Below are 14522 nucleotides of genomic sequence, written 5' to 3' on the forward strand. Positions count from 1 at the left end.
GTAGTAACACTAGTCCTGTGTGAATAGGGCTTTATCCTTAATAATAAATACATAACCAACGTTCTGTAGTAATACTAGTCACGTGTGAATAGGGCTTTATCCTTAATAATAAATACATAACCAACGTTCTGTAGTAATACTAGTCCCGTGTGAATAGGGCTTTATCCTTAATAATAAATACATAACCAACGTTCTGTAGTAACACTAGTCCTGTGTGAATAGGGCTGTATCCTTAATAATAAATACATAACCAACGTTCTGTAGTAACACTAGTCCTGTGTGAATAGGGCTTTATCCTTAATAATAAATACATAACCAACGTTCTGTAGTAATACTAGTCCCGTGTGAATAGGGCTTTACCCTTAATAATAAATACATAACCAACGTTAAGGCCTCAGATTTTCACTTCATCACATATAGTCAGGCGGTTGAGGATGGGTTATTAGCAATTGCGGGCAGGTGAACAAACAACTGACTATCAATACTATATTGGACATGACTATATATATATATATATATATATATATATATCATTCCATTGCTATCATTACTATATTGGACATGACTATATATCATTCCATTGCTATCAATACTATATTGGACATGACTATATATATATATCATTCCATTGCTATCAATACTATATTGGACATGACTATATATTTATATATATCATTCCATTGCTATCAATACTATATTGGACATGACTATAAATATATATATATATATATATATATATATATATATATATCATTCCATTACTATCAATACTATATTGGACATGACTATATATATATATATATCATTCCATTGCTATCAATACTATATTGGACATGACTATATATATATATATCATTCCATTGCTATCAATACTATATTGGACATGACTATATATATATATATATATCATTCCATTGCTATCAATACTATATTGGACATGACTATATATATATATATATATATATATATATATCATTCCATTGCTATCAATACTATATTGGACATGACTATATATATATATATATATCATTCCATTGCTATCAATACTATATTGGACATGACTATATATCATTCCATTGCTATCAATACTATATTGGACATGACTATATATCATTCCATTGCTATCAATACTATATTGGACATGACTATATATATATATATATATATCATTCCATTGCTATCAATACTATATTGGACATGACTATATATATATATATATATCATTCCATTGCTATCAATACTATAGTGGACATGACTATATATCATTCCATTGCTATCAATACTATATTGGACATGACTATATATATATATATATATATCATTCCATTGCTATCAATACTATATTGGACATGGTTATATATCATTCCATTACTATCAATACTATATTGGACATGATTTGTAATGATCCTATGATGACTATGATCAACTTCGGTTGATGGATTCATTCATTATTAACCAACTGATTGATTGATTACTTAATTGGACAATTGACTGACCGATTGACTAACTGATATACCATACTGACCTGCGCCACCAGGCTGAATCATTGATTTATTGATCAATATCTTGCTCCTGGTCACCAGCAGCATGGTACAGCTCACCGGTCTGTACAGCACATGAATCTCTGTGTGTGTGTGTGTGTGTGTGTGTGTGTGTGTGTGTGTGTGTGTGTGTGTGTGGCTGGCCAAATCTGATATTTTGCCCAATTATTGGCAAGAGCTGAATCTGATTGGTCAAACAAAGTATTAGGGAACAAATATATATCAGAATTGGGCAGCGTGTGTAAACGGAGCCATAGAGTGATCTGCAGGACAGCCCTCAGCACGTATCTGATCCACACTGAGGATGACCATATGCTACATGTTAATGAATTAATCAACTAGATGGAATCTGATTGGTTGGAGTTAATTGGTTAGTATACTGTTTACTTAATTGATACATTGATAGATGAATACAGTGACTGATTTGATTGAATTGCATATTGATTGATTTGTGATCGATTGATTTGCTGTTCAGACCTGATCAGCACACCTACCTGGACCATGCTGCTGATGACCATGGGCAGCATGTTGAGGGGGAAACGCAGGATGTTGAACAGAGCCAGAGACACAAACGCCTTCTGAGCATCCAGCACGTTCCTCTCATCTATCATCACATACACTGTGAACGTAGACAGCGCCACCTGGGGGATGGGAGGGGAAAGACATGTTATATATCATATAACATATAACATCATAACATACACTGAACGTAGACAGCGCCACCTGGGGGATGGGAGGGGAAAGACATGTTAAATATCATAATATAACAATACCATCACATACACTGAACGTAGACAGCGCCACCTGGGGGATGGGAGGGGAAATACATGTTAAATATTTACATTTTACATTTTAGTCATTTAGCAGACGCCCTTATCCAGAGCGACTTACAGTAGAGTGCATACATTTTATTACATTTTTACATACTGAGACAAGGATATCCCTACCGGCCAAACCCTCCCTAACCCGGACGACGCTATGCCAATTGTGCGTCGCCCCACGGACCTCCCGGTTGCGGCCGGCTGCGACAGAGCCTGGGCGCGAACCCAGAGACTCTGGTGGCGCAGCTAGCACTGCGATGCAGTGCCCTAGACCACTGCGCCACCCGGGAGGAATATCATCACATACACTGAGGGGAGGGTAGAGACAATCAAAGACAATGTTAAATATTTATGTCAGTAAGATGGGACATAGGTGGACCAAGTGCCCATGTAAGAGTGAGTGTGAGCATGTGTGTGTGTGTGTGTGTGTGTGTGTGTGTGTGTGTGTCTACTCGTCTCTGTAACTCACCAGGAAGGGAGCACAGACCCAGGTGAAGGTGGATATTGCCCCCAGGTAAGCAGCCTTCTTGAGGACACGGAGCTCGCTCTCTCTGATGGCTGACACCTTGTCTTTGAAGGCCAGCTCCCACGCATACAGCTTCAACACCTTAAGGATCAGGTTCAGGTTCAGGTTCATTTTCAGGTTTAGGTTCAGGTTTAGGTTCAGGTTTATTTGAACATCTCGGTACATATTCAGAAACATTGATCAAATTTGTGTCTGTCTCAGCTCGTCTGGCTGTGTCTGTCTCAGCTCGTCTGGCTGTGTCTGTCTGGCTTAATAAACCCCAAACCGCAAACCTAGCCCATCTGGCACTCCAGCCAGACTAGAGGAAACACTGAAAGAACTGGAATCTGAAGTATTTGACCCCAACCGTGACATGCAGAAACATACATAAAATGTGATAGAAATTCAAACAGTATATAAACCTCATGTCAAAAGATATGTGATGTGATACCTTGATGCCGTTGAGAACTTCGTTCATCAGCTTGATGCGGTTGTCTTTACTCTTCATCTGAGCTACCTGGCGATCACAACACACAACGCTGGCTATTACATCTGAGCTACCTGGTGATCACAACACACAAAGCTGGCTATTACATCTCTGCTACATCGCTGCAACAACTCCGCTACGTGTCGCTACATATCTACTACATGTCTATTACATCTCTGCTACATCTCTAGTGATACCTGGTATGTTGTGAATAAGGGGTCAGAGGTCCCTGGTATGTTGTGAATAAGGGGTCAGAGAGGTACCTGGTATGTTGTGAATAAGGGGTCAGAGAGGTACCTGGTATGTTGTGAATAAGGGGTCAGAGAGGTACCTGGTATGTTGTGAATAAGGGGTCAGAGAGGTCCCTGGTATGTTGTGAATAAGGGGTCAGAGAGGTACCTGGTATGTTGTGAATAAGGGGTCAGAGAGGTACCTGGTATGTTGTGAATAAGGGGTCAGAGAGGTACCTGGTATGTTTTGGTCTTCATGGCGATCACACCGTTGATTGGCACCATCAGAACCATTACAGCCACGCCAGCCAGCACCGACGGACCCAAGTTCTACACAGGACATGACATCACAAACCATTGAGAACTTGTTAAGATAACGACAGTCTCTGCTGCGTATGTAACAGAGTTGGATTCAGAACCTCACTCCTTAGCTTGAAATGTGTCTACTTGCTCCATCAAAATGCTATCCAGATCCCTCCCAGTTAGTAACAAGTACCTGCCACAGGAAGTACAGTGTCAGTATGACCTCTTGGTTTATTTAAAGATCTTTGGTGCGTACCTGCCACAGGAAGTACAGGGCCAGTATGACCTCTTGGTTTATTTAAAGATCTTTGGTGCGTACCTGCCACAGGAAGTACAGGGCCAGTATGACCTCTTGGTTTATTTAAAGATCTTTGGTGCGTACCTGCCACAGGAAGTACAGGGCCAGTATGACCTGTAGAGGAGCAGACCAGACCATGTTGATGTAGGTGACGAGGTCCATGAAGCGCTGGGCGTCGACCGACATCAGGTTGACGATCTCTCCCACTGTAGACGTACGCCGCGCCGCGTTACTGATCACCAGAGCCTGGGAGAGGGCAGAGGTTAAAAGGTCAGACAGGGGTTAAGGGTCAATGAAGGGTTGACAAAAGTCAGATCAATCAATCATCGGCAGAATATTGATTAGTACACCTACGATCAACCACTGATCAAATCAATCACTAATCAAATCAATCACTGATCAAATCAATCAATCACTAATCAAATCAATCACTGATCAAATCAATCAATCACTAATCAAATCAATCACAGATCAAATCAATCAATCACTGATCAAATCAATCAATTGATCAGCAGAATATATATATATATTTTTTTATTTTAATGAAACCTTTATTTAAATTGTACCTTTATTTAACTAGGCAAGTCAATAGTGATTACCTTCCTGTAGACAGCTCCTACTATAGCAGTGCGAAGCCTCATTCCCGTGACGAAGCACACGTGGAAGTACTTCTGCAGGATGAGGGTCTGGAAACAGGTACAAACGAACAGCAGCGCGGTGTAGAAGTAGCCCTGCCACGAGGGGGCGCTAGAGTCATTCACAAACTGGATCAGCAACCTGAGGGGTTTGGAGGTCAGGGGTTAGAAGGTCAGGGGTCAAAAGTCAATGACACAGCCTGAGAGACGATGATAAAAAGAGGTCAAATGTCAGTGGGTAGGGACGGCAAGAGAGATGGACACAAAAGGCCCCAAGTGTTCTTCTGACAGTCTGAAACAATAGGTCCGTTTGACGACGTCAGAAAAAAGAAGAAAAAAAACCTCTGATTTCTAATCATTCTAAGAGCATATGAACACAGCAAAACAGGTCAAACATCCATACAGGCTGAAATGACAAGAGCGAGAGAAAGAGAGGACGAGCGTTACACGTTGTACCCAAACTACAGTACTTTTTGGATATTATATATCTTGGAAAAACTGTCCTGTATTAGAATGACTTACTTCCGGTTCTTCTATCAAATATGTTTTACGTTTGGAAATGAACTAAAATGTTTTGAACTTATTAGGAAAAAAAATGAAGTTTATTGTAATGAACAGAATGCATCAGTGGTTCGTATTCCCTGCAACTTTCTGCAGAGGCAACGGCACGGGAATGACCGGCACGGGAATGACCGTGTGTGTGTGTGTGTGTGTGCGGTCCGTGTATTGTCCACCACTTTGTGTAGCCGTTAGCGATGCTAATGATAACCGTCTTTAAGTAAATGTAAAGGCTTTAACAAAAAACCTTCTCAATTCAAAAAGTACGAAGTAGCATCTGCCTACCTGGCATCTTCCTACCTGGCATCTGCCTACCTGGCATCTGCCTACCTGGCATCTGCCTACCTGGCATCTGCCTACCTGGCAGAATCATGATGATCTGCATCAATCCAGTGGGCATTTGTTTTGCAAACTCCATCACGTGTGCAACAGAAACAACGCTAACAACACCAGGTGCCTGGGCACTTAACCCCGTCCCCGGGCCTGGGCACTTAACCCCGTCCCCGGGCCTGGGCACTTAACCCCGTCCCCGGGCACTTAACCCCGTCCCCGGGCCTGGGCACTTAACCCCGTCCCCGGGCCTGGGCACTTAACCCCGTCCCCGGGCCTGGGCACTTAACCCCGTCCCCGGGCCTGGGCACTTAACCCCGTCCCCGGGCCTGGGCACTTAACCCCGTCCCCGGGCCTGGGCACTTAACCCCGTCCCCGGGCCTGGGCACTTAACCCCGTCCCCGGGCCTGGGCACTTAACCCCGTCCCCGGGCCTGGGCACTTAACCCCGTCCCCGGGCCTGGGCACTTAACCCCGTCCCCGGGCCTGGGCACTTAACCCCGTCCCCGGGCCTGGGCACTTAACCCCGTCCCCGGGCCTGGGCACTTAACCCCGTCCCCGGGCCTGGGCACTTAACCCCGTCCCCGGGCCTGGGCACTTAACCTCGTCCCCGGGCCTGGACTTAACCTCGTCCCCGGGCCTGGACTTAACCTCGTCCCCGGGCCTGGACTTAACCTCGTCCCCGGGCCTGGACTTAACCTCGTCCCCGGGCCTGCACTTAACCTCGTCCCCGGGCCTGCACTTAACCTCATCCCCGGGCCTGCACTTAACCTCGTCCCCGTGCATCCCCAGGCCTGCACTTAACCTCGTCCCCAGGCCTGCACTTAACCTCGTCCCCAGGCCGGCACTTAACCTCGTCCCCAGGCCTGGATTGCTGGCGCATAGAGCCTGGTAACACCGTGCTACAAAGTGGAACTTGAAAAGGGTTCGGAACATTTTTGAAAATCGGCAATCAAAATACATTGTTGTATCGTATTGAACATATTAGTGGAAGCCCACTTGATTCTGAGTTCGGGGGGGGGCAAATATAGTTTGAAAACTATTTCTAAGATGAGTACATTTTCTTAATTGACTTGGAAACTCTGATATTTTCTGACGCTCAACCAGTTAGCAAGTCGGAAATGTCAGAGTTTCCTAGTTCCGACTAGCACTTGAACACAGCACCAATCACTTGAGCTGCTCACGCTCTGAAGTCCACAATGTAGGGGGCGGTTCTAAGGGTTAAGATAGATGGTGATGGACAGCCAATTAAAACCGGCGGCTGTTTTCGCGGCTCCTGTCATCGACTTCCAGTCAAGTTCCATTCTGAGGCGCTGTGAAACCACAAGGTCTCGACAGAGAGAGAGCAGGCTGGTGGATTATTGGCCACCTGAATTGAAGGGTAACTTTAAGATAAGGAGAGTAGAGAAACACCTACAACTACCCCCCCCACACAAGAAGAGAAACACCTACAACTACCCCCCACCAGTAGAAGAGAAACACCTACAACTACCCCCCCCCACGTGAGAAACACCTACAACTAACCCCCCCCACTAGAAGAGAAACACCTACAACTACCCCCCCCCCCCCACTAGAAGAGAAACACCTACAACTACCCCCCCCCACAAGAACAGAAACACCTACAACTACCCCCCCCCACGAGAACAGAAACACCTACAACTACCCCCCCCCCCCACTAGAAGAGAAGACCAGGCAAAAGCATCTCACCTACCTGAGTATATTGGGCCCCACGAACATGAGAACGTCCTGGATGATTTTGTAGAGTGCAGAGATGAGGAAGTAGGGTCCGAAGGTGAGACAGAGGGCCCAGAACAGAGAGGGTTCTCTAGTCTTCTGGGGTGTCTTCATAATCAGGATCTCTGACTCCTCTACGGGGACACCCTCCTTCCTCTCTCCCCGAGGAGCCTTCTTAGGGGAGTACAGAGTCTTCTCCTCCGGTCTGGGAGAAAGGTAGGGAAGGGGGGGGGGGGGGAGAGAAGGAGTTATTTAGCTTGTTTTTGTTCTTTGAACATTTTGCTACGGTGTGCCCTAATGAACATGACCTTTTGACCTTGCCTGAGTGCAAACGTGCCAGGATGTGCAAGTACGCGTGTGCATGCCTGCACGTATGTGTGGAGGTGTGTGGTTCCTGGTGGGTTCTCCTGACCTTTTGACCTTCAGGCACTCGTTGTTCCAGCGGCGTACGAGCTGAGGGACGACCCTCTGAGAGCGGTCCTCTGAGTTCAGACACCACAGATCCTTCTGTTCTAACGGACGCTTATAACCTGTTACTATCAGACTGGAGGAGAGGGGGGAGATAGAGAGAAAAATGAGCGAGAGAGAGAGGGAGAGACAGACAGAGAGAAACACACACAGAGAGAGAGAGATATTCCACAGTGTGCCATCACAGCAGCAAGATTTGTGACCTGTTGCCACAAGAAAAGGGCAACCAGTGAAGAACAAACACCATTGTAAATACAACCCATATTTATGTTTATTTATTTTAACTTGTGTGCTTTAACCATTTGTACATTGTTACAACACTGCATATATATAATATGACATTTGTAATGTCTTTATTGTTTTGAAACTTCTGTATGTGTAATGTTTACTGTTCATTTTTATTGTTTATTTGACTTTTGTATATTATCTACCTCACTTGCTTTGGCAATGTTAACACATGTTTCCCATGCCAATAAAGCCCCTTGAATTGAATTGAATTGAATTGAATTGAGAGACAGACACACAGAGAGAGAGAGAGAGAGACAGAGAGAGAGAGAGAGAGAGAAAGAGATAGAGAGAGAGAGGAAGGAAACAGTCAGCACTAACACTTCCTGTAGAAACAGAAACTCATGCCTGCTGTTTCCAGAGGGGTATACTACGACCCAGGATCAATGAGTTCGCCATCTAACTTCCATAAACAACAGAGACTCCTGCTGTTTCCAGAGGGGTATACTACGACCCAGGATCAATGAGTTCGCCATCTAACTTCCATAAACAACAGAGACTCCTGCTGTTTCCAGAGGGGTATACTACGACCCAGGATCAATGAGTTCGCCATCTAACTTCCATAAACAACAGAAACTCCTGCTGTTTCCAGAGGGGTATACTACGACCCAGGATCAATGAGTTCGCCAGCTAACTTCCATAAACAACAGAAACTCCTGCTGTTTCCAGAGGGGTGTACTACGACCCAGGATCAATGAGTTCGCCAGCTAACTTCCATAAACAACAGAAACTCCTGCTGTTTCCAGAGGGGTGTACTACAACCCAGGATCAATGAGTTCGCCATCTAACTTCCATAAACAACCAGAAACTCCTGCTGTTTCCAGAGGGGTATACTACAACCCAGGATCAATGAGTTCGCCAGCTAACTTCCATAAACAACCAGAAACTCCTGCTGTTTCCAGAGGGGTGTACTACAACCCAGGATCAATGAGTTCACCAGCTAACTTCCATAAACAACAGAAACTCCTGCTGTTTCCAGAGGGGTGTACTACAACCCAGGATCAATGAGTTCGCCAGCTAACTTCCATAAACAACCAGAAACTCCTGCTGTTTCCAGAGGGGTGTACTACAACCCAGGATCAATGAGTTCGCCAGCTAACTTCCATAAACAACCAGAAACTCCTGCTGTTTCCAGAGGGGTATACTACAACCCAGGATCAATGAGTTCGCCATCTAACTTCCATAAACAACAGAAACTCCTGCTGTTTCCAGAGGGGTGTACTACGACCCAGGATCAATGAGTTCGCCAGCTAACTTCCATAAACAACCAGAAACTCCTGCTGTTTCCAGAGGGGTATACTACAACCCAGGATCAATGAGTTCGCCATCTAACTTCCATAAACAACAGAAACTCCTGCTGTTTCCAGAGGGGTATACTACAACCCAGGATCAATGAGTTCGCCAGCTAACTTCCATAAACAACCAGAAACTCCTGCTGTTTCCAGAGGGGTGTACTACAACCCAGGATCAATGAGTTCGCCAGCTAACTTCCATAAACAACAGAAACTCCTGCTGTTTCCAGAGGGGTGTACTACAACCCAGGATCAATGAGTTCGCCATCTAACTTCCATAAACAACAGAGACTCCTGCTGTTTCCAGAGGGGTATACTACGACCCAGGATCAATGAGTTCGCCATCTAACTTCCATAAACAACAGAGACTCCTGCTGTTTCCAGAGGGGTGTACTACAACCCAGGATCAATGAGTTCGCCCTCTAACTGCCATAAACAACAGAGACTCCTGCTGTTTCCAGAGGGGTATACTACGACCCAGGATCAATGAGTTCGCCATCTAACTTCCATAAACAACAGAAACTCCTGCTGTTTCCAGAGGGGTGTACTACGACCCAGGATCAATGAGTTCGCCATCTAACTTCCATAAACAACAGAGACTCCTGCTGTTTCCAGAGGGGTATACTACGACCCAGGATCAATGAGTTCGCCAGCTAACTTCCATAAACAACAGAAACTCCTGCTGTTTCCAGAGGGGTGTACTACGACCCAGGATCAATGAGTTCACCAGCTAACTTCCATAAACAACCAGAAAGTACTATTGATTTTCCCCAGTTCATTAAGAAAGCTAAAGTTAGATGTGTTTTTGGTTGTTGAGTCAATTAGACCATGCCAAAAGTTATTTTAAAATATTTAGGCACGTTTAAATAGATTTTATCTTCTAACAGCTCACCCAGTGATCCACCAGAAGCTGATTCTGGACAGAAAGGAAGCTCCGATCTCAGGACAGGGATTCTGCAACCGGCAGGAGATGGAACACACAGTTAGAAACAAACACACACACACACACACACACACGCACGAACGGACACACACACACACACACACGCACGAACGGACACACACACACACACGCGCGCACGCACGGACAACATGCACCCTTTCTAACTTTCTCTTAACAGTCAACATATAACATCCACATCTGTGTGTTTTCACCCAACCAGTTATACTGACGTCATATTGATTACTAGACCAGTTATACTGACGTCATATTGATTACTAGACCAGTTATACTGACGTCATATTGATTACTATACCAGTTATACTGACGTCATATTGATTACTAGACCAATGGTCAACCAGTTATAATGACGTCATATTGATTACTAGATGTTTGATTGATCTGTTAGGTGACTGTTTACACAGATACAGTGTCTGTTGTTATTGATCTGTACTGGACCGTGGTTGACCAGGGGTGGGACGAGTACTGGACCGTGGCTGACCAGTGGTGGGATGAGTACTGGACCGTGGCTGACCAGGGGTGGGATCGGTACTGGACCGTGGCTGACCAGGGGTGGGATCGGTACTGGACCGTGGCTGACCAGGGGTGGGATGGGTACTGGACCGTGGCTGACATGGGGTGGGATGGGTACTGGACCGTGGCTGACCAGTGGTGGGATGAGTACTGGACCGTGGCTGACCAGTGGTGGGATGAGTACTGGACCGTGGCTGACCAGTGGTGGGACGAGTACTGGACCGTGGCTGACCAGGGGTGGGATCAGTACTGGACCGTGGCTGACCAGGGGTGGGATGAGTACTGGACCGTGGCTGACCAGTGGTGGGATCGGTACTGGACCGTGGCTGACCAGTGGTGGGATGAGTACTGGACCGTGGCTGACCAGTGGTGGGATCAGTACTGGACCGTGGCTGACCAGGGGTGGGATCAGTACTGGACCGTGGCTGACCAGGGGTGGGATGAGTACTGGACCGTGGCTGACCAGTGGTGGGATGAGTACTGGACCGTGGCTGACCAGTGGTGGGATCGGTACTGGACCGTGGCTGACCAGGGGTGGGATCAGTACTGGACCGTGGCTGACCAGGGGTGGGATGAGTACTGGACCGTGGCTGACCAGTGGTGGGGTGAGTACTGGGCCGTGGCTGACCAGGGTGGGACGAGTACTGGACCGTGGCTGACCAGGGGTGGGATCAGTACTGGACCGTGGCTGACTGGATTAGTTACTTGTAAAGTAATACATTACATATTATAAGTTACATGTAACAAAAGTAACGTGTTACGTTACAATATTATGTTGCATGGAAAGTAAAGTGATATTTTCCTTTGAAAACCTCAGTGTTTGTTTGACTGTTGGAGGGAGGCGAGCCTCTCTACCAAAGATACTCCACTAACATATTATCTAATTCATTCACTCATCACCTTCGACCCGATCAGAAACATCTTGGTCACAACTTTTCTTTCATAAATGGTGTAGGCTGATGTATTCAGTGATTTATTTAGGTCTATGTCTGAAAGGTTATAGGGCAGCTATTCTACACCCATAGCCCCGCCGACACACAACACAACCATTCACCATCTTCTGCACTCATCAAATGTAGGCTAAGCACCGTTTTCATCCACTTACGAAGAAGAAAATGTCGGCCAAGCTTTCTGTAATGTCAAGTAGGTTTGGGCGGTAAACCGTATATACTGGGGTATTTGGAAATAGCCACTGGGATGGTTTTTCAATACCAGCAATACCGTTAACTATTTATTTTAAATGTTTTACTACATTTCAATATTTTGTAGATACTTTAAGTAAATATCCGCAGTCAACTTGTGCAATAAATTAGGAAAAAAGATTACGTTCTTCATTTTACCTGTCACATCCATTTTTCATGATGAAGTTTACAGGTAGTCCCCCAGTCACATGGTGTTTGTTTACAAGCACACAACAATGAGACCGGAGCCTTGTGAGTCACGTGCCAGGTGACCTAGTTACAGTATGGAATTCACAGATAAATGTTCGTCAGCTAGATATCTTAACTGTGCTAAATGCTCTGCAGGTGTGCATGTGGTTTGCTAGCTTAGTAGCTAACGATCTAGCTAAGTAGTTTGTATCTTTTCTAAATCAAGCTTCGCTTGGTAACAGCAGAGAATCCCACCTGGATCACTGGGGGGGGATTATACATGTACTTGTTAGCATCGCTAACCTTTCGGATTACAGACGCTCAGTGGGGTTTGAAGAACAGCGCCTCGTGTTTAGTGCCGGTATTAGCGAATGTTTAGTGCCGGTATTTAGGTATTACCGAATATCCCGGGATGGCACAAAGTCGGTATTAAAGACAATCTGGAAACCGCCCAATTCTAATGTCAACCATCGAAATCAATTCATTCAAATTCTCCTCCTTTGGCTTGATAGCACACAAATTGTCCCAATTGATAATCCCACAATTACTGCAGCCATTTGCCAGTGCATTGATCATGAAATTGAAAGCCTGTCTCTATACAATGCCTTATGATAATGTTTAATGATAATGTACAAACTATATGAATAGGCATACAACATTAAAGAGAAGACAAGGCTATTTGAATAATCATTTCTTGATCATGGTTCATTTGGGACAGGGGGGGGGTAAAGTAATTTCAGAGGGTCTGCTGTCAGAAGTTCCCTCCAGCTGAGAAAGACACTAATGAAACACAGGTAGGAATAGATTGTTATCTGTTATAAAAATCCCTTTAGCCTATACTGATGTGTCAGCCTATTAAATGCATGTTATCTTGCACAGTTTAATATGAACTAAACCTCTGTACAGATTTCTGTTCATTCAAAATCTCTCTCTACAGCTGCCAGTGCGACCACAGCATAGAGATGGATAGCTAGACGGTGAAGCCCTCTATGGGCTGTTCTATCACAGAAGCGATCAATAGCAAAGATCAGAGGTGAGCACTCTATCCATTTTTATGGACAGCTGTCAAGACATTTCTCCAAACAGCCTTTTTCCACTCGCTCAAGAATCATTGAGGAAACCGCGAGTGTTACTAGAAAACGTAACAAACAATATTCCAATATTTGAATACATTAAATCGTAATATTATTTAGTTACTCATGAAAGTAATATAAGACTGAACCACGTTACCCTCAACACTGTGTCTGACACACACACACACACACACACACACACACACACACACACACAGTATCCATGTTGTTATTGATCTCTGGACTGTCTGACTGTTCCATTGTGGGAGTGGAACAATAACACAAGAGAACCAATCCTGGGAACTGGTAAACCTGTTGCTAGCACAATAACACACACAGCAAGATCCACACACACTTCTCACAGTCACGCAACATTTACTGTTTGACACAGCAAGCACTCATACAAACACACACACAGCTAAACACACACACACAGCGTGCACTAATTTATACAAACACAATGTGCCGACACACAGAGACATAACAAAAACACCCAGAGAGTGTGTGTGTGTGTGTGTGTGTGTGTGTGTGTGTGTGTGTGTGTGTGTGTGTGTGTGTGTGTGTGTGTGTGTGTGTGTGTGTGTGTGTGTGTGTGTGTACTCACAGCGTCTTTGGATGCCTCTGAGAAGAGAGGAGGCTGGTCTGAGAGGGCCGACAGGAGCAGAGAGATGAGCAGCAGTGTGTAGTAGATGTAGAACGTTGTGTATCTGAACACACACACCGTCGACGGCTGGGAGGAAACATATGGAAACACTATTAAAAAAGACCTTTCTTTCATAGCCCTCCAAGTCTGAGACAGTTTACTGGCAATAACATAAGACTGGACTCTTCTTGTTACACATGGGCTGAACCACACACAACTAAAACTGGGTGATGTGGACAGAAATCCATATGATAAATCAGTGATCATTTACACTAAATCATTTGTGGGGGAGTTGCACGAGCTGGGCGATATGTATAAAAAGTAATATCGCGAAAAATGTAATTATTTTTCTCAATAACAACAAAATCCTCAACAACATTTGTTTTGTTTTTATGGACAGTTACTTTACATCAGTATCAGAGCTCTAGACGTGTGTTTCCAGGGCCAGGTAAGACAACAGAGATGGTAGACTATGA

General features: G+C 44.8%; 1 protein-coding gene across 3 annotated transcripts in view; it reads right to left on the reverse strand.

The window, feature by feature from the left end:
* abcc1 (ATP binding cassette subfamily C member 1 (ABCC1 blood group)) overlaps positions 1 to 14522 on the reverse strand; it is a 77812-nt gene that overhangs the window by 54074 nt on the left and 9216 nt on the right. For all 3 annotated transcript variants that reach the window (XM_071391909.1, XM_071391918.1, XM_071391927.1), the window contains 10 exons: positions 14008 to 14133; positions 10379 to 10440; positions 7854 to 7985; positions 7419 to 7646; positions 4785 to 4962; positions 4270 to 4431; positions 3822 to 3914; positions 3319 to 3384; positions 2832 to 2969; positions 2036 to 2182 (listed from right to left, as the gene is read on the reverse strand). In XM_071391909.1, the coding sequence (XP_071248010.1) occupies positions 2036 to 2182; positions 2832 to 2969; positions 3319 to 3384; positions 3822 to 3914; positions 4270 to 4431; positions 4785 to 4962; positions 7419 to 7646; positions 7854 to 7985; positions 10379 to 10440; positions 14008 to 14133 (1332 nt within the window). The remainder of the gene's footprint in view (positions 1 to 2035; positions 2183 to 2831; positions 2970 to 3318; positions 3385 to 3821; positions 3915 to 4269; positions 4432 to 4784; positions 4963 to 7418; positions 7647 to 7853; positions 7986 to 10378; positions 10441 to 14007; positions 14134 to 14522) is intronic.

The sequence above is a fragment of the Salvelinus alpinus genome, chromosome 1 (genome assembly GCF_045679555.1).
Source record: "Salvelinus alpinus chromosome 1, SLU_Salpinus.1, whole genome shotgun sequence".
In the NCBI taxonomy this organism is placed as follows: Eukaryota; Metazoa; Chordata; class Actinopteri; order Salmoniformes; family Salmonidae; genus Salvelinus; species Salvelinus alpinus.